The 22,398-nt window shown below is 38.8% G+C and overlaps 1 protein-coding gene across 1 annotated transcript in view; it reads right to left on the bottom strand.

The window, feature by feature from the left end:
* Nucleotides 1-2,605: 2,605 nt before the first annotated feature.
* LOC140146009 (pumilio homolog 3-like) overlaps nucleotides 2,606-22,398 on the bottom strand; it is a 36,873-nt gene continuing 17,080 nt past the window's right edge. Inside the window, exons 7-17 of the mRNA XM_072167748.1 lie at nucleotides 22,195-22,298; nucleotides 21,030-21,105; nucleotides 19,708-19,806; nucleotides 18,515-18,649; nucleotides 17,715-17,857; nucleotides 16,674-16,819; nucleotides 15,720-15,805; nucleotides 15,056-15,118; nucleotides 13,461-13,545; nucleotides 7,236-7,338; nucleotides 2,606-5,654 (exon numbers count right to left, since the gene is read on the bottom strand). Coding sequence (XP_072023849.1) covers nucleotides 5,525-5,654; nucleotides 7,236-7,338; nucleotides 13,461-13,545; nucleotides 15,056-15,118; nucleotides 15,720-15,805; nucleotides 16,674-16,819; nucleotides 17,715-17,857; nucleotides 18,515-18,649; nucleotides 19,708-19,806; nucleotides 21,030-21,105; nucleotides 22,195-22,298 — 1,170 coding nt within the window. The 3' untranslated portion in view covers nucleotides 2,606-5,524. The remainder of the gene's footprint in view (nucleotides 5,655-7,235; nucleotides 7,339-13,460; nucleotides 13,546-15,055; nucleotides 15,119-15,719; nucleotides 15,806-16,673; nucleotides 16,820-17,714; nucleotides 17,858-18,514; nucleotides 18,650-19,707; nucleotides 19,807-21,029; nucleotides 21,106-22,194; nucleotides 22,299-22,398) is intronic.

Below are 22,398 nucleotides of genomic sequence, written 5' to 3' on the forward strand. Positions count from 1 at the left end.
AGTTTCATCTAGCAATGCATATTTTTTACATTTTGCTCTCACCGAATGCCCCTTGGTAGTCCTCTTGGTGCGAAAGTCCCAGCCCTACACCTAGGCCTATATCCATTTCACATTGAAGTGCCCCCCCCCCCGGTGTCGCAAACAGTGATATTTTCAGCCTTTTGGTATAGGCCTATCAATTACCCCCTTTTTCTATTAAAGCCATGAATTTTGGTATATGGATGAGTCCTTTTTTTCTTCAGAAAATACTGCCCAATTTTGCCTCAATCTAGCAAAAATTTCGAAATTTTCCCAACTAAGACAATTTGAGTTAAATTTGGCCAAAAATATTGACTTTTGGTAGGCCTATATCGATGGGTCGAATTTCTTGAAAAATTGGTATATTGAAATTCTTAGCGGCGCACACGCCTACCAAAACCAAACTTGAACGCATTTTATGGTCGATCAAGGGGGGGGGGCAGCGACATTTGGCCGATCGAAAGGGGACAAGCAATTTTTGGCACAGGTGAGCTCAGATGTTTTGGGCACCATAGGACTATTGACCCGGGTCTTATGAAGAGTGTCAAAATATTTTTATTATATTCTTTACTTTTGTCTCTTTCATTTGACACCACTCGGGGGTGGGGTCATACCCTCTTGGCATTTCAAGATATGAAAGGGACCCAAAATATGAATATTGACCCGGGTCTTATGAGGAGTGTCACCCACGGTTGGGAAAATTTTTTTTGACTTTTTTCTCTTTCATTTGACACCACTCAGGGGCAGGCATACCTTCTTGGCATTTCTAGTATGAAAAGGACCCACATGAATATTGACCCGGGTCTTATGATGAGAGTCACCCCCGGGTGCAAAAATATTTTTATTATATTCTTTACTTTTTTCTCTTTCATTTGACACCACCCGGGTGGTCATACCTTCTTGGCATTTCCATTTAAGACCAAAAGGTTACTGAGTAAGTAAGGAAGGAAGTACATGTAAGGGAGAAAGACTAATATAGGCCGAGACCATTTCATGGTTCAGCAAAAAATATTGGATGAGACATAGGGCGTGTTCACACTATGCCTGTTTTGCCCTGGGTCCGGGTATAACCCGGGTTGATTCTAAGTGTGAACAGGAAAAAACCTCAAAAAAATCGACCGGGTCAATTTTTTCAACCTAGGAAAGAGTAGGTTAAAACCCGGGTCAAACCCGGGTATGACCCGGGTCAATTGTAGTGTGAACAGAAATTCACTGTTTGACCCGCATTATTAGAAGAAAACACAACCATTCTCACTCCCTTTCTATAGTTTCTGTCTGCACTGGGAAAAGAATGATTCAGTTCTTTGGCAATAAAATCAATAAACCTCTATTCCTGAGATAAGAAAGTTATTTTCATGCAAATAAATTACTAGTATTATAGAATCAAGAAGTAACAATTACTTTTTTTGAGTTTTTAACCCAAAACAGCTACAAGAAGCAACTAGATAAGATTACATAAGGTGGAATTAGAAGGAAAAAATGAGCATAATTAGGCTGTGAGCCTGTTATATACCGGTAATACATGTGTAATAGTCGATATGTAAACGCCTGCATTTTCCAGTAGGCTTAGCCAAAATAATCAACCCCGGTCAATTTTCTTCATGAGAGTGGCTATAGTGTGAACAGAATTTTTTTTTCAACCCGGGACCCGGGTACAACCCGGGTTAACTCGGGTCCCGGGTAAATAATATATATGTGAACACGACCATAGTCGAGTCCAATATTTTAAAACTCATAGCAAGACCAATAAATATTAGACATAAAGCATCGAATTTTATCATTATTTTGTTTTGGATCCAATATTTTCACACACTTGGATTCATCAAAACATAGTTACCAAAAGTGGAATGAGTTGTCTTGGAACACCACAATTTAATTGTATAATTCAGATAGATATACATTAAAAGACACAAATGAAGGCATATCCAATACTTTCTCTAGAATTATATAGAGTATTTAATCTTATTCAGCAGGTCTATTATCATATTAGACATATTTGTATATGCAAATCTTCTGTCTCTATTGGCACAAAGTGTTATACTTTATTTTGCAATGAACTTTAAGCGAGTCGGATGGCGGAAGCCATATCTTTTAGCCATTTATCTAACTACAGTTTACTTCTTATATGTGATGCGATCAAGCAAAATCAGTCGGAACTCGGAAACATTAAATTTTCAGTTTCTTATTATAGGATAGTAAAAAGCAATTGCAAAGCTGCATTTTGAAGAAAACCACATTGAAATTGAACAACCAGTTCCAAAGATATGAGCAATTTAAGAGTTTCCAAAACAACAGCAAACAAAAGGAAATATTTCCTTTGCTTGGCTATATCTCAAAATCAATATTTCCGAGTTCCGACTAATTTTGCTTGATCGCATTATGTAATGTGATCAAGCATAATCAATCGGAAGTTGGAAGTTTTGATTTTGAGATATAACCAAACAAAGACAATTTCTTTTGTTGCATATTGTTTTGGAAACACTTCTACTGTTCATATTTAGAACTAAATGGTCAATTTCTATGGGGTTTTCTGCAAAATGTAGCTTTGCAAATGCCTTATACATTCACATAAAAAACTGAAAATTGAATATGCCTGACTTCAGACCGATTCTGCCTAATCACACCACATATAGGAAAAGAGTGAAGGGAGCCAATGATAGCATTTATATTTCCATATGGCTTGCAGTTCTTGAATTAAGACCAATACTAGTATATCAAAAATGGAAGTTTTAATTACTTTCCCCTCCTGAGAAAATCATACACATAAAGCCAAAATGATGCTCCTTGGGATCTCCTTTATAGATCCATACCATTCCTTGTGTTAGCAGGGTTGCCAAACCCGTGATTTGGTAGCCCAATTGGGCGACTTTTGAAGATTTTCCCAGCGACTTTTGACAATTTCCTGTCCCATAGAAACCAATGGTTAAGAAAAAATTTGGGCGACTTTTCAACATTGGCTCCCGCGACTTCTGATCGTTTCCTGCCCCATAGAAACCAATGGTAAAGAGAAAAATTGGGTGACTTTTCGATTATTTGACCCGCGATTCGGGCTGAAATCTTTTGGCAACCCTGTGTGTTAGCATTGTTTTTCACAATAATTGAGTGCAAACACAAGACGCACCGCTCAGTCATGCTCCACTCCAACCCGCCTTAAAAAAGTGTATTGAACAGAACCTAGTACACAATACTGAATAACTGCTCTACATGGTTGTGCACCTGTAACATAATTTAGGGTCACAATCTACCAGATGCTTAGAATATTGAACAATTTTGATACCATTTTATAAAAGAAATGGCAGTTTTGAAAATCTTGAAAGATTTAGTTATGAAAGATAAGAAATTAAACAACTGATTTTCAATCCGGTATTTCTCTGGTTTTTAAAAAAAAAAAGTAGGATAACGTTAGAGGAAACAGCCGCCTGCATCCACGTAAATCAATTTTGTTTTGGTGTTCGTTTTTTTTTTTTACTTAATCTTCCCCACTCAGCAGGGGCACATTATCATGAAAATTCAATCAAATTGGAATCTGACTTTCCCCGAGTTTGAAAGTTATTTCTGCGTCAACAATTGCACAAAAACGTGCCTTACAGAGTAAAGAATTATATCAAATACTGTAAAAGTGGAAATATTTGAGCGATTAATTTTTCATGCATTGCCAATTTTGAACGGTTTCCCTTATTTTTAAACTTGTGATTCTAAGTTTCCTTACATATACCTATGCACAAATGAAAGGAATGTATTTGTGGGTTGTTATTTTCGAGGTAGCAGCTTGGAACCATGGAACGCGAAAAGCGCGAAAATAAATGTAGTGCGAAAATTTACAGTTTTACAGTAGATTTCACATACTGAGGAAGTTACAATAATATCATCAAATTGTACAGTAATCAAAATTACTATTGGGATATTCCAGCTGAAATCCATTCACCCCCTAAGAAAGACACCACACCTTATGTCCAAAATAGGGGGTGTAGATTTCAAATGGAGTCGCCCATTTCAACTGTGCAAGTGACCTTTTCGGTAAACCCCATAAGCCTTTGGGAGTACATCTGAGAATATTTGACGTCACGCCGACTTGAAATGCGCAGTGACAATGTTCAATAAACGATGTGCGCATTGGCGCAGATCGGCGTGACGTTAAATGACAAGTTCTTAGGTGTACTGTACTCGCAAAGGCTTATGGGATTTACCAAAAAGGTCAAGTAATAGCCCATTGCTCATTGTTACATCCCTATTATAGTCTGTATGCCTTCCTTGAGGCAGCAATTAAGATATTGTATTTTATTTAATCTCTAAAAGTAATGAAATCAAAACTCGACCGCAGGGCGGTTCCGTCCGGTTTCTATTGTTCTTAACAATAGAATGCGGTTCAACCACCAGTAACCGCCAGTCAGCAAACGGTTGAGTTTTGATTTCATCCCCAAGTATATATAAAAAAAAATACAATTTCAGACAGGATGCAAGGAATCCAGCTACCATAACAGATTCCTGCAAAAATGAGCAGTTTTTGAAAAATTCAGACAATTTGATTTACTTTACTGCCTCAGTCAAAAGCTTTTTTGATGCCAATTTCTTTATATTATGTAATATTTTCTGCTCCCTATAATTGTGAGTATTGCAATTTCATAATTGCTATCTTCTTCTGGTAAAATCATATCACATAACAAAATGGGCTATTCCAGTTGATATCCATACACCCCATGAAGGCATGACCTTAATCTCCCACACAGGGAGTGTGAATTTAATATGAAGCTGCCTATATGGGTGACTCCATTTGGAAATCTACACCACATGTGTAGAAGATTAAGATGTCTTCCATAAGGGGCGTATATATTTCAACTGGAACAGCCCAGTATGAATTATTGCATTTTTGTTTTACTTCCACAATTCTGGACAATCTCTTAAATAACATGTTAGCCCACGGTTTCTTGGTTTTGAATTGGGTGGGAATATGCGGCAGTGGGATTCCAAAAGTGTAAAATTTGCCAAGATTATTGCAAATTTTGCTAAAAAACGTGAAAATGAGCATTTCTTTTCTATGAAGAAAATTTTTTGAAAAGAATATCCCGTTTATAAATAACCCAGTTTTCTAAAATTTAATGTATGCTATCCAAATCTGTCAAGATATCCCACATCCACCTTTCAACTATAAGATCCCAAGGGTGTTGTAGCACTTCCAACCATCAGGTCCATGACTCACTCCAATATTCACTCCTTAAGTACTTGTATTCAATGCGTTCTTTACCCCCCCCCCACCCCCACCCCCCCACAAACAGGAAGTCAGGGACTGTCTTTTGGAATTTGCAGGAGAGCATTAAATAGCTCTTCTGGAGCCTTCAAGGAGAACTGTCTTAAAGGAGCATTTACAATAGAATGTAAGGAGAGAATGGTCAACTATATCAGATTCAAGGAGAGCAGCAGAGAGCTCTCCTCAAAAGGCAGTCCCTGAGAAGTATTGACCCCTGCTGCAGCATTTCCTGGTTAACACCAGTACGGCATCAATCATAACTCAGCTTTCAAAGACCTTGGCATACAGCGTTTTGCCTCCACTATGTGTGCTAGTCTTCAAAGTTTTCTTAACTGGCTTTAGTGCTGAGATGATCTGCTCTTGCACACTTTTCCTGGGACTCTCTGCAAGGCTGTTGAAAGAACGAATGACATTTAATTGGTAAGTGGTAAAACCGGATTGAAACTTATTTACACATGCACACATTTCTGTAATGTCTTGTAAGGAATTAGAGTCTTAGTGTCATAGTTGCCTTAAAGACCCAATCATCGATCCCAGTGAAAAATTAAAAATTGTGTATAATTGCCTAAAAGTGAAGAATAAAGACTTGTCATTAGGTTTTCTTTGGCCATAAAAAGATGCGCACAGTTCTAACCAAGGTCCCCCCCCCCCCCCGGTTGGTAAGCCTCTTTAGGGCACTTACTGAAATGCTAAATTGTAACATGACAAAGTAACTAGCAGCAGTGGCGGCACCAGGAAGTTTTTTCAGGGGCGGCAAAGTTAATTTCAGGGGGGTACAAAATTGTTACAACTAGAGCGGTTCTCGACTTGCGCGGTTCTCGACGCAAAGCGTCGGCCGCAATGCCTCCACCTTGAGGCGTATCATTTGAACTGGTGCAATTTCAACCTGAAATGACCTTCCAAAAATTTGGTTCTAAATGTTGAATGTACCCACCAAGTTTTTACTAAATTGACCTCAGATGACCCCTTGTGACCCCGAAATGACCTTCCAAAAATTTGGCTCTAAATGTTGAATGTACCCACCAAGTATCATGCCCATACGACAGTATTTACTAATTTGACCTCAGCTGACCCATGGATGACCTTGGATGACCCCGAAATGACCGTCCAAAAATTAAACTTTAAATGTTGACTGTACCCACCAAGTTTCATGCCCATTCGACAGTTTGAAGTTATTTGACCTCAGATGACCCCTGGGTGACCCCGGATGACCCCAAAATGGCCGTCCAAAAATTTGACTCTAAATGTTTATTGTACCCACCAAGTTTCATGCCCATACGACAGTTTTAAGTTATTTGACCTCAGATGACCGTGGGTGACCTTGGATGACCCCAAAATGACCTTCAAAAATTTGGTTCTAAATGTTTACAGTACCCACCATGGTTCATACCCATGTTTACAGTACTCATGCCCATATGACGGTTTTTGCTAATTTGACCTCAGATGACCCCTAGACGACATTGGGTGACCTTGACCCACTAACCACACCTACTGGAATTTGAAGACCGCCAATGACCATCCCTCCACCAAATTGCATCACTATACATCTTACCAGTTGGCCCATATGACGGTTTTTGCTAATTTGACCTCAGATGACCCCTAGATGACCTTGAGTGACCTTGAACCACTAACCAAACCTACTGGAATGTGAAGATCGCTTAATGACCATCCCTCCACCAAATTGCATCACTTTACATCTTACCAGTTCCGAGAAATTGGACCCGGAAGCTCGGACGGACGGACGGACAGATGGACGGATGGATGGATGGACGGATGGATGGACGGACAACCAGGAAACATAATACCTCCGGTGGAGGCATAAGAGGCATAAAAAGTGGACATTTTCATAATTTTGACCTTTTACTGGGGTGGGCCAACTGGGGGCAAGAGTTCTGACTGGGTGGTATTGCCCAGCACCCCCCCCCCCCTGGTGGTGCTGCAACTGACTAGCAGACAAACACAACATGCATACCTGACAAGAACAAAAGCACTTCTGTTGCTGCCTAGCCATGACCTCAGCTTGTCCACACTGACTGTGTTCAACAGGGTGTCAGAAAATAAAGGTGATGTTGTGTCTGTAAGTACATAAGAAACAAAGAATGATTAAAATCTTAGCATATAATGAACCTCAAGGCAAGGGTGTCAGAAAATAAAGGTGATATGTCTGTAGGTAACAAACAAATATATTTAACAAATATAATTAAAATCTTGGCATACAATAAACCCCAAGGGTGGCGTGGGTGGGTGGGTGGGGGTAGTCCTGTTGCTGCCTACAAAAGCTTTCAAGCTCTACAGAACACAGTTGAAAAATGGCGTTCTGAATATAAAAAAACACTCAAAATGCAGATTTTGCACAACTGAAAAAAGTAGACCGAGCACAAAAAAAAGAAAAGACAAAGCGAACGATGTCACCTGACGAACTGAGCCAATTAAAGTGTATAGTCCTCTTGCTCTATGAAAAAGAGATGTTTATCCAGGACCGATTACTAGTAATTACCCCCTTTAGTCAAATTCACTCCCAGCTGGACAAGCGCACCCCAATGATAAATCATAGTAGACAAGCCAAAAGATAGAAATTTGTTATGTAATAATGGTATTATGGAATCTTTGATTTAATTCAAAACCTTGTGATTATGGAATCTGTTGGCACACTTTTCACTAGTGCTGTAATCGATTGTCGTAAGTATCGATAGTCGGAAAATACATAGACTTCCGACATGTCGAAACACTCAATGTCAGTATCGATACACAAACGACATGGCACACATGCTTAAATTATCTCAAATCAGGTCTCAAATTACCGTCAAATACTCAAATTACCGTCTCCCAATTCCAAGGTGAGCTTACATCTAGAATACATGCATCATGTCGTCTTCACGATCTCCAGCCCTCCAGTATTGGTAAACTCAAATCCGTGTTTCAAACTGCGTGAGTATCGATAATAGTATCGACATGTCGGATGTTTGCCTCCCGACATATCGATACCCAGAAAGCTTATCGATTACAGCACTACTTTTCACACCATGTTGATAGCTATATAGTAGGGCATCAGCAGGGGATAATTGGATCGAGCACCAGAGTATAAGCTCCAAGAGATACAGAAGGCAGAAAAAATAACCTGAACTGAGCCCGTCACGGTTGTTTGATGTGATCATTTCTTAATGTTTCTAACAAAACATTACATAATTTTCACAGCTATCACGCTAGTAATATACATGTATATATTTTTTGTAGCAATTTGCAACTTTTACTTTTACTTTTTTTTTAAATTAACATCTTTTTCTGGCTTTTTTTTTGGTAATTTTTATTCTATAAACTGTTGTGCACAAAATTGAGGGCACTATTTCCTTTATATTTTTAATTGAATTTAGCCCAATAATATGCTTTATCCTTTCATTTCATGATAAAAAGTAGTTCGAAAAAAATAATCCTTGGTATATGTTACTCATATTTATGTTTTAATACCATTATACAAATGGTTACCCCTTGTAAAGATGCAAAGTAGATTTAAAATAAATAGCACCATCAGTATTCAACTTTGCTTTAAAATGAATCCAGTTCTACATACCATCAAACAACCGTGCTGAGCCTCAACCTGAACCTTCTCCTGTTTACAAACCAACCAAACTCTTGAAAAAGCCATCAAAAAAGTTCAAAATGAATTGCCCGAAAGCCCAAGAAAGTGGAACTCTACATGCTCAAGCGCTTTAACACAACTAAGACTCAAGAGGCTCAATACCAGAAAGCACCACCAAACAACTTGAAACACCCAATGAAAAAACTGGTGGAAAACATTTATCAAAGCAACACAGTATCTTGGCAATCCCCAAACAGAAAGGACCTAGTACGAGTTGACATAAAACTTATATACAAAACGTTTTCTGACAATGACACTAGGATAAACATATGAACTCTTGAAAGCTGATTACCCAGAATTGATATTGGGAGATCCACCTTTTTTATTTGCATTTAATTTATAAACCATGACCATATATCTTTACTACTTTTCTTTGCTAAATTACAGATCATGGCAGATCACCCTACAAAAGCTTTGAGCTCTACAGAATGCAGTGAAAAATGGCGTGCTGAATTTACTCACAGCGCAGGCTTCCTCAAGTAGATTTGTTGAAGCGCCACATGAAATCAAAGACAAGGCGGTTCTCGAACCACGAGTCTCGCCTGCTTTCATGACCGCCTGCTTTTGCGATAACTGTTGGTAGAGAGGTAAATGAATTTGGCGGTTATCGGCTGGGCACGATTATCTGGCCGATGGAAACTGTACCCACCAAGTTTCTTGCCCATGCAACAGTTTTTACTAATATGACCTCAGATGACCCCTGGTGGCCCTAAAATGACTTCTAAAATTTTGGCTCTAAATGTTGACTGTACCCCTCGTGCTAAGTTTCATGCCCATACGACAGTTTTTCCTAATTTGACCTCAGATGACCCCTGGTGGCCTCGAAATGACCTTCCAAAAATGTGGCTTTAAATGTTGACTGTACCCATCAAGTTTCATGCCCATACTGAGTTTTTACTAATTTGTCCTCAGATGACCCCTGCCTGGTGACTCCGAAATTACCTTCCAAATATTTGGTTTTAAATGTTGACTGTACCCACCAAGTTGCATGACCATACGACAGTTCTTACTAATTTGACCTCAGATGACCCCTGGTGACCCCGAAATGACCTTCCAAAAATTTGGCTTTAAATGTTGACTGTACCCACCAAGTTTCATGCCCATCCGACAGTTTTACTAATTTGACCTCAGATGACCCCTGGTGACCCCAAAATGACCTTCCAAATATTTGGCTTTAAATGATGACTGTACCCACCAAGTTTCATGCCCATACGACAGTTTTTACTAATTTGACCTCAGATGACCCCTGGTGACCCCAAAATGAACTTCCAAAAGTTTGCCTTGAAATGTTGACTGTACCCATCAAGTTTCATGCCCATACGACAGTTTTTAATAACTTGACCTCAGATGACCCCTGAGTGACCTCGGATGACCTTCCAAAAAATTGGCAAAACCAAAGAACTATTTCATCAAAGTAATAAATCAAAACAGAAAGATGCTTCCTTTACGAGTTATCACTCATTGAAAGTGCTACTTTGCTATACTTTACATGGAAAGCGACTATCTTAAAGTCGTCATATTTCCTTAATTACATGACCGATCAAGCTGTTATTGGGATATGTGATGCACAGTTGAAAATTAATTATTAAAAGATTTGGTGACCTCAGTTGACCTTTGACCTTGGATAAAGGTTGGATAAAGGATAATTGGATAAAGTATGTTGCGCTGAAAAATCAAATTTGGCAATACCAAAGAACTATTTCATCAAATAAATCAAAACAGAAAGATGCTTCCTTTACGAGTTATCACTCATTGAAAGTGCTACTTTGCTATACTTTACAAAGAAAGCGACTATCTTAAAGTCGTCATATTTCCTTAATTACATGACCGGTCAAGCTGTTATTGGGATATGTGATGCACAGTTGAAAATTAATTATTAAAAGATTTGGTGACCTCAGTTGACCTTTGACCTTGTATGTGACCTTTGACCTCATGAAAATCTAATCAGGTCGAGTACCTCTGGCCATGCAACTCCCCACCAAGTTACGTCACTGTACCCCATACGGATCTCCAGATAATCTGTTCACAAGGTATTTTGCTTATTACGCATATATTATGCAAATTAGGTACTTAATTACCATATTTTACGCTCAAAATCTAATCAGGTCGAGAACCTCTGGCCCCGCTTACTCCTCACCAAGTTACGTCACTGTACCCCATACGGATCTCCAGATAATCTGTTCACAAGGTATTTTGCTTATTACGCATATATTATGCAAATTAGGTACTTAATTACCATATTTTACGCTCAAAATCTAATCAGGTCGAGAACCTCTGGCCCCGCTACTCCTCACCAAGTTACGTCACTGTACCCCATACGGATCTCCAGATAAGCTGTTCACAAGGGTTTTTTGCTTGATACGCATCAAATACGCATAAATTATGCAAAATAGGTACTTAATTAGCATATTTTGCGCTGAAAATCTAATCAGGTCGAGAACATCTGGCCACGCTACTCCCCACCAAGTTACGTCACTGTACCCCATACGGATCTCCAGATAAGCTGTTCACAAGGGTTTTTTGCTTGATACGCATCAAATACGCATAAATTATGCAAATTAGGTACTTAATTAGCATATTTTGCGCTGAAACTCTAACCAGGCCGGCAACATCTGCCCTCTCTGCGCCCCACCAAGTTACGTCACTGTACCCCATACGGATCTCCAGATAATCTGTTCACAAGGTATTTTGCTTATTACGCATAAATTATGCAAATTAGGTACTTAATTACCATATTTTGCGCTCAAAATCTAATCAGGTCGACACCCTTTGGTCATGCTACCCCCTATAAAGTTTCATCATCATAGCACTTACGGTTCTCAAGATAACGCGTTCACAAGCTTTTTCCGAACACACACACGCACACACACCCCTGTCTGTGTTTGCCTCCAAACGTGGACATTGTGTTTTGCTATCTAACCGAGGACGTGTGTATGATGTTTTCATCGCCTAACCGTGGACTAAAATGGCGGATTTTTTGTGTGTATAATACAAAACGGAATTTTAGCCATCACCCTGCGGACGGTAGTTTTTACACGTGTGGTCCTCGGTTTCAGGCAAATAGCGTTTAAAGCATCTAGCATGCATTTGAGGTCTTTTGCAGCAGTTTGAGACCGAGGACAGTCCTCGGTTGGAAGTAGGTCCACAGTTTAGGGTGAAAAATCTTGTGTGTGTCCTCGTTTGTCGGCAAACACGTACGCGCACACCCCCACACGGACACACACACACCATAGTGATTACTAAGTCTCTCCCTGAACATTCAGGCGAGACAAAAACTGCAAAGCGCCACTCAATGCTTTAGCACCGCCTGGGGAGTCAGACGGGGTGTCCCCCCTCTGAAGCTATCGATTTTTTGAAATTTGAGGTGCAAATGGCGCCATTTTGGTGCAACATTTTGTACTATTTTAGCCCGTCTTTACAAGGATAACATGAGAATCGCATTGTTCAATGTTGAAATGTAGAATATTGCCCAATTTATTTATCTTTTTAAAAATCTAAAAGCCACCGCGCGCCACTCGGGAAGCCACGGTGCGCCACTAGTGGCGCATGCGCCGCTATTTGCGGACCCCTGGCTTAAACACAACTAAGGCTCAACAGCAGAAAGCACCAAACAAAACACCCACTGAAGTTGATATTGGGAAATTTACCCAGAATTGATATTGGGAGATCCACCTTTTGTGACATGCGTCCAGTCCATGTGTAATTGGGCAAGGATTTCCCACACAGTATTTGCCTATGCAGGAACCACAAGATGTGAGATTTCTGCTGGCATCCTTGCGCAAGTATACTCGACAAGATATTTGTACCGAATTCAGAGAATTTGTGTATGCAGTCAAGATATGCAGTGAGAAGTGTATGAAGAGTGTACAAACAAATTTGAGAACATTTATAAGTTCAATGAAGAAACAATCAGTACCTGCCAAATTATCGTCCTCTAGAAACTACTTTGATTGGTTACATGAGGACTATATTGTGTATTGAGCCAATCAGAGATATGGTAAGAATAATCAGTAGGACTAAAGGGGATAAAGCTTAAAATTGCTAAGAAATCTAAATGCTCTTTTTTGATAGGTTACGCAGATGATTATATCATGTAATTAACCAATCAGGGGCTCTGTAAGAAATTAAAGCCATGCGGTTAATTTCATGGGTTCAGTGGGAAAGGGTAGAGGCCTGATAACAGCGCAAGCACTGCACAAAATTTCCCTCAACAGGGCTCACAAAAAAGTAGAGCCCAGGTTCTACTTTATCACAAAAGTAGAGCCTGGCTGGGCTCTACTCTTCTCATTCCCTTGCCTATATGAATGGGCTATTCCAGTTGAAATCCACACACCCCCTATGGAAGACATTCACCTTTAATCTCCAACACCTGGAATATGGATTTCAAATGTAGTCACCCGTTCAAGTAATTTAACCCCATTTTAAATCCCCATTCCCTGTGTGGAAGACTTAAGTCATATCTTCTACAGGGGGTGCATGGATTTCAACTGGAACAGCCAAATGCACTTGTAACTATTCCAGTAAGTTATTTAACTCAAAAAAGAATGAAATGTGACTTACCTGGGTGCTTTTCTAAGTGAGCCTTTTCCTGCAGGAGAAGACATCTAATAAAGAAGTGGGCGGAAGGGTGCTCAACAACATGCATCTGTATGCACAAAATCAAAGAGACATCAATTATGAAGAGTTTGTTTCCAAAAGGGATTAAATTTTTATATTTTAAATAGTTCTGAGAAAATCAATGTTTTCTAATAAAACAAGGATGTTACAATTCTTTGATTACATTTCTCTTCTGCCCAATGAGTACAATAAGTTTACGCATGGTGTTGGTCAGCTCTGGCAGGCTTCAGTGTATTAAGATTTCACACCACCAAATAGTATTATACGGTTGTGCGCCCTGAATGCATTCCTCAGAAAAACCCATAGATGGCCTAAAGTAAGCATTAAAATGAGCAGAAATTTGCATAACTTTGGCTAAATTTGGATTGGTCATGATTAGTAATATCAAATCCTGTAAGTGTACCACAGATGGGAGAGATCAAGTATTTTATAATGATTTTAAGCAGTCTTTTCTATACAGAAACAGTGGCATGACTTTGCAGGTAAATTAGGTTATTCCCAAACTTCGAGGGCCAGTCGTAAAAAAATAATGAAGGTCAACCTATATTTTTTCCCAGTCAGAGGGATCAGGCTAGGGCTAATTTCAACCATCATAGCTGTCGCTAAGAACTGAGTCGCTCTTGCAAAGAAAAAATGATGTTTCCTTGAGGCAAATTTAGTACATATTTCTATGGGGATTTTATTTGGTGGTGTGAGATCTGCAGTCCTCTTTAGCCAAATACCCTTATTATGTAATGTGCAGTGAGTGTTAGGATGTACTAAGGTGGGCACAATAAGGTTTGTCTACTTTCCCCAAGAGCCTGTCAAGACCATGTGAATACAGGTTAATGAGAGATACAATATGTTGACGCTTAAAAACCGGTATGGTTTGGGTTTTCTATATATTTCTTTATTTTTGGACATGGGTATAGCTTAATAGTGAAATGTTTAAATCCTTAGGAATATTTTTTATTCTAATTTAAAGTGACATGCACTGATTTTGTAGGGATGGCCAGTTGAAAAATGATAAAAATATCTTTATTTTGACTTCAATATTAACACATCCTGCCCACAACCCATAAATTATAATAATAATAATAATAATAATAATAATAATAAAGACAGATTTAATATAGCGCCTAGCCGCCTAATGCAAATGCCTCTAGGCGCTTTACACAACCAGAAACAGAATAAAATATCTTAAAATACAAACAAAGAACATTTCAGGGTCTAAGACAGCGTTCAAGCTTTGACTTACGTTTGGTGGACACGTGTGTTAAAAAAATATTTATGGGTGAAAACAGGAATATTCAGTTCCATGCGCATCCAAGATGGCCGCTCATGCCATGGCAGCAATAAGTTGAATTTAGAAACTTGGAATGAGGAATAATCATTTGAAATGTTTATTAATTTATGTTTTCCCTCACTCGCATACCCAAGATGGCCGCCATGGGTTTATGCCATGGGTGCAAGCAAGAAGTAGGATTTTACTGTTGGAGCATAATGTGAGAGCGTAGGAAGTTTTAATTCTCCACAGCATTCTCCACTGATAAACTCACCACAGACTCCCGCTCCATCTTCTCAGCCAAGATTTCCTTCTTGTTCTTTTTCTCAGTCATGCCCTGTGAAAAACAACACAAAGGAACTTAAGGAAAGGAAGTTATTAATACATGTATAATGTGACACTGTCTAGTCCATGGGGCCAAAGGCAGCAAATTTGAAATTGAGATAAAGGCAAAAAAAAATGAGTAAAAAAATACATAAGAAAATACACATCCCAAAAATTTCAGAACTTTATTAGAACCAAGTATGCTAGACTGGTGTTTTCAGTATATATGATAGCTTATTATGTTTGTATGAGGTAATAATTATATATAGTATCTCAATTTTCAAACGGCCTCCTTTGGCCCAATGGAGCAGATCATGTCGCATATTTATCACTATTAATCACCTCAAATGGCGGTGAAGGGTAAGGTTCACTTGCAATACTCGGCATTCACCTTCACCCGATCTTTTTCTACTGGGGCCGTTACTGCGCATTCCTCACATCACCCCAAATTAACTTGAATTTGAAACATTTGCTCAGTTGAAACACACTGAACACAAATACAGCACACTCTTAAATGCAAAATAATAAGTAAATTTGAGTGCACAATGGCTCGAACTCAGGACCTCCCCCACCAAAGTCTATTGCCCTATCAACTGTGTCATTGACTTGCCTACCTGTTCTCCTGCATCAAAAGCAGGTGACGGTGTAAAATCTTCTGCTGCAAGATCTGATATTGCTTGAAAAGCATCCGCCTTGTCACCTGCATAACATATCATGGAAAAAGAAGGGTTATAAGTATATATATGAACACCAAATGGTGTTTATGGCTTTGTTGTCATCATGTTGACTTGTCCATGCATTAGTACATGTACCTTCCTATTAAACCAAATAAACACACATTTTATGTATAGAGGGCAGAATACCTGTATAGAATTAAGGACCAACGATCAATAATGATCAATAGATCGACTACCTAATAATATTGATATCCCGATATCACTGCATTGTATCTGAAGAAAATTAATATATCCAAGTTGCTGATAATGAAAAAAAGTATTGAAAAATCAGGGGAAAAGGTCTGAATTGAGCAATTGTCCTAGGTCATGTGATGATATCAGACTACTGGGATTCCAAGGAGAAAGGCTTCCAAGCCAGCAAAGAATGGAAACACTAGGGGATGAACTACTAGCAGATGGTAATCATGTATGAATGAATGTAGAAGATATGAGTAAAATTGGGAGTAAATCGATGTATCGATTTTGATCGACATTGAGTGGCCAATATATCGATTTTTCATTTAAATCCCGACAATGACAGTCCTTGGGTATACGGCTATATCTAGCTAGCAGGGACGAATTAGCAGGAGAGTATTAAATTGCTCTTCTGGAACCTTCAAGGAGAGCTTTATAAGGAGAGAATGGTCAACTAAGGAGAGCTAAAATCACTTCTTTATCAGATTTAAGGAGAGCAGTACGGAGCGATTGCTCTCGCTCTCCACAAAAGGCAGTCCCTGAGTTAGTAAGTATCCAATGAAAACACAAGAAAACTATTTGTTGGTATGATAATAACATTTCTTGTAATTTCAGAGGATAATGTAACATTATATAGAAGGAGTATAATACACATACCAATAGAATGTTCCAACACAGCTAGCATTAACTGACTATTGGATTTGCTGATCATCATTTCTTTGGTTTCCGTGGTTACTAGTTGTAATAGTGCAGGTGACGCTGCCTCTAATAGCTCTTTCCTTCTAGCGGATACATCTTTCTTACTGTAAACAAACAAATAAACAAACAGGGATATGATGAAATAGATTGTGGAACTTCAATTGTCAGCAGTAAAAAAAATACAGAAGAATAAATTTGGAAGTTTGTACAGAAACTGGTTGAAGGAAATCATCACAAGCTGTCCCTGCACGGTAAATTATGATATAAAATTGGATCGACTGAGCCCATGTTTATTGGTCGAGCTATTAGTTTTAAAATATTGGACAAGACATAGTCGAGTCCCAATATTTTGATTGATTAAGCCCATATTTATTGGTCGAGTTATGAGTTTTAAAATATTGAACGAGGCGTACATTTTGTAGTTGAGTCCAATATTTTAAAACTGATAGCGAGACCAATAAATATTGGGTGTAAAGCATCAAATTTTATCATCATTATGTTTTGGATCCAATATAATCACACAGTTGGATTCATCAGAACATAATGATGGTAAAAGTAGCGCTGTCACAAAATATCGGATCAGGCATTCATGTTTTAATATACCGGTAACAGCAGTTGTCCATTTTTTTTTACATTCCTAATTTTTCATAACTTCATCTTTAAATAGTTCAAAAGTGCCTCTTCTGAAATCAATTGCATAAGACATTTTGAGCATCTATACACATTTGGGTTGCTGTCACCTCTTTGTAGCAATTTGAATGACAACATCAGAGAGTGGAAGTGAGTTGGATTACATGATGTCAGCAGAGAGATATAGTAATACTTTACAAAATGATGAGAAAACTTAATTCACAAATCTGCAACTTTTACAACCCAACGAGGCACCATTGCTTACCTATTTGGGTTGTTACCGCTGCCTTGTAGCAGTTTAACAACATCAGGATGGAAATGAGTTGGATTACATGGTGTCGGGATATAGAGTAATTATAATCTGCTTACCTATTTGGGTTGTTATCGCCTCCTTGTAGCAGTTTGACAACATCAGGATGGAAGTGAGTTGGGTTGCGTGGCGTTAGCAGGTACAATAACACTTTGCGGCCATACTGATCCTGAGCCAATGCCGATGCTGACTGCATCATTTCCTGCAATGGGGAGTCAAATGTAACATATATACCAACAACGATTCTGAAGTACTTAGGTAATAGAAACAAATTAGTTCGATCTTTCGATCGGCCGTCGATGCTTGGTTGATCCTTATTATTTATGAAATCAATTAAATGATGATTGTTAATTGTGATAAAATATGAATCTTTGCCTGTATTGACAATGATCAATATAAAGTTAGCATTACTTCTGACTAATTAGTTGTTAGTTCATTAATAAGAAGCATCGAAGCAGCATCGACGGTCGATCCAAAGATTGAACAAATTTGTGTCTGGTAACTTATTATGTGGTTATCAACTGCAATCCAGGACGCACCCAGGAACTGGCCAATAGCGGGGACTTAACCTGGACTTGGCCAGAGATTTAACAGCTCAATGTGTCCCCCACACTGCCGTGACATAGTCGGGGCTTATTTGACAATGTAATGCTTTTCAAAAGGGCCAGGGGATCTACCCAGGATGAATAACTCTCCAGGTTCTTTGATATTATGATATGAGTCTGAGCATGTTTATACTGTTTTGTGAGCTTTCCAGCAGTTGCCAGGGGTTAGGGAGTGTCATTTGATGTAATGAGGTGATGCATCATGTTGCAAAGGATTCTGGGAAGGGTAAGACAGACTCCTTCTAATAACCTACCTCTATAATGACTTTGCTAACCAATTTTGTGTCATCCACTACATCAAACAATGCCAACAGAACACGGTGGCCGAATTCTTCTTTGCATATCCGCTCCACGTATGTCTTGAAAGATTTGATGATGTGTTTACGATCCTGTATGAAGTCAGTCAATAAAGAGTAACATAAACATTAAAGAGAAAACCAGGCGGCGAGTGACATGATAAAGCCGGCAACTTGTGAAACCGCCCGATTTGTGAAATACTCGGTTAGTTTTGTGGGGTTCATTATCGAAATACTCGGTTAGTTTTGTGGGGTTCATTATCGAACCCCAAAGGTTTTAGCTTGTATTTATATTATTTATTAACATAGGCCTATTTGTTTGTGATATTTCAAGCGTTTTAAAATTTCAAAATAATCCCATTCAATTACACGGTTGACGATGGAAATTTACTGAATTTAGAGAATGCACGTCATCCCCACCTGGAGAAAACAACCCATTTGGATTTATTCCTAGTGTTACACTTTTCAACATTTTATGGCAAAATATAATAGATGATAATTGAAGTGTCCAACTTGCCAAGGTCCAGAGGAGTGTACAAGAACATGTAAGGCCAAGGTCGTCTGCCCAAATCCTAGTATAAACATACTACACGTACAGGCTTGGCAAGTTGGCCTGGTCAACAATGTTTCTTCTTTAAGCTGGTAATACTTCCAACGACACATTATTATCAACAACAAAAATAGTCCAAACCCTAACACTGTCAGCACAACATACCGTCAAGTATAATTTGAGCAGGTCGACCATTCCCAGTTCCCACAAAATCCATGAATGTGCCTATATTATACTCTAACCTGCAAGCGGTAAGTCCAAAATTGATCAAACCTGCCATTTTAGTCAATGTTGAAGGATTGTTCACACGGACATATGCAGCAACATGCAATTGAATGGAGCTTTAAATCTTACAGCATGGCTGCTTTCTTCTTTTACATGTATGTCAATATTTAAACATGTAAAAAATACCTAACAGAAAGTCTTTTGGCTTATCCTTCACTTAATCTAACCTATACACATTTCCAATACTGTTACACTTTTATGGGGATCAAGCTGATCTATACAGAGCCTCTAAAGAGCGTTTTACATCCCCAAAGAGTACCGTCTGCAAAATTAATATGAAAAGACACTCCCTATATCCACAAACTGTGTTGCTCACCTTTGTTGTTCCAAACCAGAAGCAATACATAGCAGCTTTAGCACCGTCGTGTGTATGTAAGATTTGTACTACTATCTCTCTCATCATCTGAATTAATTCCTGCAATAGACAGTACAAAAGTGAAAAAGTGAAAGGTGTTTAATATAAAACTGACCAGTATCTAGTGACCAGCCCTACATTTAGTTTTAAATTTCTTGTCTACCTAGAAATCTAGTAGCGCTGCAGCCCCGGTATATGGGCACTATTGATTGGTGCCCCTGATTGGCTAGTTACATGATCTAATCATCTGAGCAACCAATCAAAATATAGCTTTTAGATCTCTTAGCAATTTTAAGCTTAATCCTCTCCAGTCCTAATGATTATTCTTACCACATCTGTGATTGGCTCAATATATGATATAGCCTTCTTTGTAACCAATCATAATAGTTCTTAGAGGCTGATAATTTGGCTGGTAGCAGTGTTCGAAATAAGTGCTTATCCTCTTGTCCTCTTGTCCAAAAATCACTGGGGACAACCATATTGAGCTATGTACTTATCCCCTGGACAACCTTTATTTGGATTCTTTGTTCTCAAAAACATGACATTTATATTTTGGGGACAACCAAAATATTTTGAGGACAGACCATGGGTTAAATTTCAGTAGCTCTGCTTCATATGTTATAAAATCAGGGGTCCATTTCACTAACTTTACAAAGCTTTGTAAGTCTCGATATCGTTTGTAACAACAGGTCGTAAGTTCCGTTTCACTAAACTTACTTACGAACTGTACCCTTCATAAGTAATAGGGATTTACTACAGGGACCCGTCATAAAGTTACGTCTAGTATTGGGTATTTGTAACTTTACGAATGGTTAATTTGAGTTACGTTAGGTTAAAAGTTTAATGAAATGGACCCTGGTCATCAAACTGACATGTCTGTGTTTTTTGCGCTCTGCTACTAAGGCTGAGAAAATATTGTGCCACAAAGGGCATAACTTATTAGCAATCGCAGCGGGCTTGCGATTCAAAAATTGTGACTCATCAGATGCTGATAGCATTTTCAAAATTGCCAGCAAAAAAGCAAGCGTCCGAGCTTAATCAAAGTTAAATTACCATGTTGTCAACTGGCTTGCGACTAGACGCTCGGGCATGCTAACAACGTATCAAATCACGGCAGTCACTGTGCCGATCAGTGGCGTCATAAAACACGCTACAGACACTCATGGTGATTGCTTAGTAATGATAAATTCTTGAAGGCTGATACGGTTACTAGTAACACCTGTGAGAGATTCCTTCGTATAATGCAATATTGTTTATAACGACTTATACAGTATACCACTCACCGCTCGCATATTGATGGAGGCATGGGTCAAGAAGTCTAAGAGAGCCTTGTGAACTATTGTGTGCTTGATGACTGATCTGAAATAAGAGGAAGTAAATGGCAATAATTACTGCATGCGCCAAGTAACAAACACTACCGTAAACTCACATCAATAAACATTAGATCTGATCATGTATGGCGCTCTATGTGCTGTTACACTTGTTCAGGAGCGTAGCCAGGATTTTTCACAAAAAGTGGACCTTTTTCTTTTAAAAAGTTTTCTAACATGCAAAAATGGAATTAAACAGAAAGCCCAGTCTGGCAAGTTCTCCACAGAAGAACTGACAATACACCTGTTACTTTGATGACAGACAGAACAGAATTTACATGGATAAATTTTAACCTTGACTAATTCCCCAAGGAACTTGAACCAAAAGTGGGGCTTTCACTTTAAGCCACTAAAGTTGACTTTTTAGGGCTAACTTGAATGGTGTAACATCCAAAAATTGTTTCCTTTATAATTTATCCCTTCTTAGGTACACTTGTACATTTTTCCCCTAAACAGTGGACCTTTCTGTCAAATTTGGTGGTGGTGCATCGCACCGCAGCACGTAAGCTTGTCCGTAAATGCTCAGATGAGCAATGTCAGCAAACACCTAACTGGCGTCAGACATTCCAATCTATAGCAGGGGTTCTTGATTGTATTTGACACAGGCCAAAATTATTTCAAAGAGTTGTGTTTGAGGTCCAAATAAACCTTGTTTTGCTATGTTTACTGTAAATGTCTGAGCTGTTCAAGGGCCCACCTCAATTGGTCCGCAAGCCGGATATGGCCCGCTTATCGAGAGCCCCTGCTCTATACGCCGTAGAAGTGACGTAGTTAATGGGATTAACTACCATAGCAATAGATTAATACAATTTTGACTATACCGCCCTGCACTACAACGTTCACACGGTACCGAGATTGAACCATAGATGTCGAAGAAAGGCTGATCACTCGCACCTGTAAGATAAGTATCTTTGAAAAGACCAGTATTGTATTCAATCTGTTTGCTGACATACAAAGGTGATTAGTGCAATCTGCTTGTAGTGCAGGGCGGTCTATTCAAATATTGTATTCATCTATTGCTATGGTAGTTAATCCGATTATGACGTCGTATACAGCGTATATAAATACCGATACTTACTTTTCTACAAGTGGTGTGAGTACACTCAACATATGATCTAAGATACTCTGTTTGCTCTCTGGATGCTTGGCAAGAATATCTCCTAATGTGTGTACACCTGGTTCCTGTAAACGACACAAATAATGGCACAATATTACCCACACTTTTAAACTTAACCATTTTTAGCATTGCATCAAAATCCAGCTGCACAATAAATGTTTCACG

This window comes from Amphiura filiformis, chromosome 2 (genome assembly GCF_039555335.1).
Source record: "Amphiura filiformis chromosome 2, Afil_fr2py, whole genome shotgun sequence".
NCBI classification, from domain to species: Eukaryota; Metazoa; Echinodermata; class Ophiuroidea; order Amphilepidida; family Amphiuridae; genus Amphiura; species Amphiura filiformis.